The 4,221-nt window shown below is 29.9% G+C and overlaps 1 protein-coding gene across 1 annotated transcript; it reads right to left on the bottom strand.

The window, feature by feature from the left end:
- Positions 1 to 2,455: 2,455 nt before the first annotated feature.
- On the bottom strand, positions 2,456 to 3,316 carry LOC131606544 (E3 ubiquitin-protein ligase RHA2A-like). Its single transcript, XM_058878753.1, has one exon. The coding sequence runs from the start codon at positions 3,217 to 3,219 to the stop codon at positions 2,725 to 2,727; it is 495 nt and encodes a 164-aa protein (XP_058734736.1). The 5' UTR covers positions 3,220 to 3,316; the 3' UTR covers positions 2,456 to 2,724.
- Between the last annotated feature and the right edge of the window lie 905 nt (positions 3,317 to 4,221).

Here is a 4,221-nt window from a genome sequence, read left to right as displayed (position 1 = left end):
CTCTTCCCTCGACCCATTACAATTATCTCTAAAGAACAAACTAAACCAATTCAAAGAGAGAGATTTTACCAACCTTAGTCCATCAAAAGAAGGCAACAAGAGACCCTTAAAAATTACTTCATTCCTACAATTTCAAATAATCCAACAAAAAACTAAACCAAAAAACATCCCCACATCCAAGTTGTCAACCTCACTACCTTTAAGGTCCAACCATCGAAGACGGTCTAAAAAAGTAGTCACCCAAGAGGCCTCATTCAAATCAAAGCCAAAGAAGCATTTTATTCCATCAAATATTTGTAAACGAGCAACCAAAGAAAAGATGATCAACATCATCTTCAACCTCTAAGCAAAGAGGACAAAACAAATCAATATGATTGACCAAAATGTTACGTTTTACCAATTTCATTTTTGTCGATAGTCTATTCTAAATCAATCTCCAACCAAAAATATGAATCTGACTAAAAACTTTAAGACTTCCAAAGACGGGAGAAAAGCAATTTCATAGTATGATCCAAATGAAGAATGGGAGAGGCATCCAAATAAATAGTGTCATAAGCATTAATAACTACATGAAATAATAGCAAATAGAGTATTGTTTAAGCTAGCTACATGAAAGAGTCATTTTTTTTATGATGGATAGAATTTTACTTGGTCCAATCAAACATACAAAACATATTTTTGTTTAATCTTAAAAAATTTATTAATGAGCAATTAAATTTTTTTTAAGAAATTAGACTATTACATAAGAAATTTTATGTAAATAGCATAGAGTCGAGCCGACTGTCCTATACAGGAGCAGTAGGCTCTACAGCACAGAGCTTCATATTTTAAGGGTCTAAAATTTTTAAAAATTTAATTTTTTTTACATTAATATTAATAAAAATAAAAATATATTATATAAAAATTCAATAAATTAAAAATATACTATAATAAAAACTCAATACATTATAAAAATGAGATTGATAAAAATCAAAATAATTCTAATTAAATATTTTTTAAAAATATAAAATTATATTTTTTATATATTATTTTTAATTTATTATGATTATATATATTTTTTAAATTGAGGCCCATTTGATAGGGCCGGCTCCGGCAAAGATAGTAAAAAGTTGATAACTATAACTAAAAAAAAAGTTAGTCATGCAACAAAGGAGGTCGTGGTAAAAGATACATAAGAATAAGAAAGAAAGAAAAGAAAAAAACCTATCACTTATACTTCTTCTTAAATATGACAAGTTATTAAGTATTTATTTTTCTTTTTAGAGTAATATAGTAGATGGCAGATTAGTTTGATGATAATAAGAAAATAAGTTTATATATTAAGAATTTTGGTTAAATATAACTATTAATGGTATAATTTATAATATTTAATTACATATAACATTAAAAAATAAAAAAATAAAATAGTTTTGATTATTTAGAAAATGAAAAAATTGACGATAATGATAGAATGTGCAAATGTATATATAATTAAGAGAGGATTTATAGAAAAAAGGTCTATTAAGCTTTATTTACAAAAACAATCAATATGGTTATATTTACAAGATTTATTTTAGATTTTTTAAAATAATTAAAATTTTTAATATATTATATTGGAGGAGGGTTATATTGACTCCAAGAGTAAGTGTTCAACACTTACTCCAAATCATAACCATTGATCTTCATTAATCCAACGGTTTTAATTAAAATTTTATATAAAAAAATATTTCCAAAAATAATTAGATTAAATGATCAATTAAAACCGTTAGATTAATGAAAATCAATGGTTATGATTTGGAGTAAGTGTTGAACACTTACTTTTGGAGTCAATATAATCCTCCTCATTATATTGATCAAATACATTAATCAATCAATAAATTTAAAAAAAAAAATATCTTTTTAAAAATCAAACCAGAGATACTATTAATTAAAAAGAACTTAGTACAAAATTTGACATTCTTTCATTAATTGTTTTATAAATAAAAAATCGTTTAGTTAATTACTCAATATTGATATAAGATAAAATGTTAAATTATGAAAAACAGTGATTAAAATATAATGCTAACAATTTCAGCTCTAAATATTTATTCAGCATATTGCCTCAATTTTAAGTTGAGAGAGAAAAAAAAACGGCTCTAAATATTTATTCAGCATATTGCCTCAATTTTAAGTTGAGAGAGAAAAAAAAACGCCTTTGTAAGCCAAAAATCACCTTTTGGAGACAATTTTTTTGAATTTAGACCAACAATGTAATAATACTAATAAAAAGTTCAATTTTAAATAGAGAGCTCTTTCAAAGAACAAGATTAAATAATGGACAACCAAATTTAAAATTGAAGCAGTTCTTTTATTAAATTCAATTCAATCACCAAATGGTGACTGACTGACATTTTTACCATTCAAATTTTTATCTTAACATTTGAATTTAACTTCAAATTAAATGAAAAAAGAAGTCTCCTAATATCCATCATGGAAATTTTGCAGAAAATTGGTAATGTCTCCTTTTATTAATCATAAACACAAAGGAGTTCAAAATTTACATCATCCCAAAAAAAGGGTTTTCTCAAACAGCAGAGCCACCCTTTCCAAAAATAGTACCACCAGATATATAAAAAAAAAACTCAATACTGTAAAAAAAAAAATTGAAAATTTTATCCTATTACTGAAAAACCGCGACTATGTAATAAAAAAATGAAGGGGTAAAATTGGGATTTGCCGAAAATGGAGAGGCAAAACGACGACGCATCAGCGAAGAGTGAACCACGAGATGAGTTGGCTACCGACACGGCGTTCGGTGAGCGCCACGCGCTCGTCGGAGACAAGCGAAGATCGGCACAACGGACAATTGAAGTTGTACCGATGAAACCACCCGTTGAGACAGTAGCGGTGGAAGACGTGGCGGCAGGGAAGCTTCCGGACGTGGTCGCCGTTCTCGAAAGTTGATTGACAAAACACGCAGCGGTGGTTGTCAGCCGAAGCGGCGTCTTCGTAGGTGTAGAAGTGTTGGTTGTTGAGCGTTAGTTGATCGGAGAGGAGGATGATTCCGGCGAGACCTGATCCGACGGCGGCGAGGAAGTGGTCGTCGACGATCTGATCGGTTTGGAGACGCGAGAGGCCGATGGATTGGAAGAGAGAAAGAAGCATCGTGCGGATGTAGTTGACGACGGTGGCGATGTGCATCAGCACGAGGAGGGGGATTGAGTCCGACGACACGTCGTTTAGTTGGTTTTGTAAACCCATCGTGAATTTGAGAGAAGAGGGTGAAGAGCGTGTCGTTTTTGTGTGGATTGTGAGAAGAGAAGAGAAGAGGTTTATATGGAGTTATAAATGATGGTTTGATGTGATGGGGGAATCGCTAATTAACATTAGAGTAAGGGAGAGTCTATCTCACAAATAATAGTGATCAATTAATTAGGTGTTTTATTAAACTTATAAATTAGTGGGATTTGGAGTACCTTGGAATATTATAGATAGATTACATATAGACAATTTGTTTGTTAGGACATCAAATTCCTCATTCCAAGACTTTTAAGTTTATTCCATGGGCCAAATAATTACTCCCTCGGTTTTTTATTATAAGTCGTTTTAAACTTTTCACACAAATTAAGAAAAATAATAATTATTGTATGAAAATGAGAAATTTTAAAGGTTTTTACAAAATTAGCCTTCATTAATGACATGTGGAAGATAAATTTATATAATTGAAAGGAGAGAGAATAATAAATATTTAAGGATATAATAAAAAAAGTAGCATTAATTATTCATTGAAATTGTAAATAGACTTATATTTAAATACAATTTTTTTTTTCCAAAAGGACTTATAATAAAAAACGGAGGGAGTAGTCTATTTTAATATATAAAAATCAATTACCACCAAATTCCCTTAATTACCCTAATCACAATCAATTAAACATGGTTTTACATACCCCTGAGCGTCATTTCACATCTAATCATGATTACATTCCAACATCCAATTTAATGCAAAACTTCTTTATTGGAACACGCTTTTTTATTGCATCGGTCTGCATAATTTCAAATTTGCATACCTTTTCCATTCCTCTCATTCAATTTCGTTTGCCTCTTGAATCCTATAATAACTACATAATGCATCTCTCATCCACAAGTTCAACCCTAAACCCATTTGCTTTATTCCATACACAACAGTATTTTTATTGCTTTTACGGTTTAGTGTATTGGGAATTGTTGAACCATTGTATGAGTCCCTCCATCTATCTCTTTGCA

The sequence above is a fragment of the Vicia villosa genome, linkage group LG1 (genome assembly GCF_029867415.1).
Source record: "Vicia villosa cultivar HV-30 ecotype Madison, WI linkage group LG1, Vvil1.0, whole genome shotgun sequence".
Lineage (NCBI taxonomy): Eukaryota > Viridiplantae > Streptophyta > Magnoliopsida > Fabales > Fabaceae > Vicia > Vicia villosa.
Note: the sequence above shows the minus strand (reverse complement) of the source record. Positions and strands in the feature narration are given on the sequence as shown.

Bases quoted from the DNA above. Each gene is read 5' to 3' on its own strand.
- LOC131606544 (XM_058878753.1), bottom strand. From the start codon at position 3,219: ATGGGTTTACAAAACCAACTAAACGACGTGTCGTCGGACTCAATCCCC.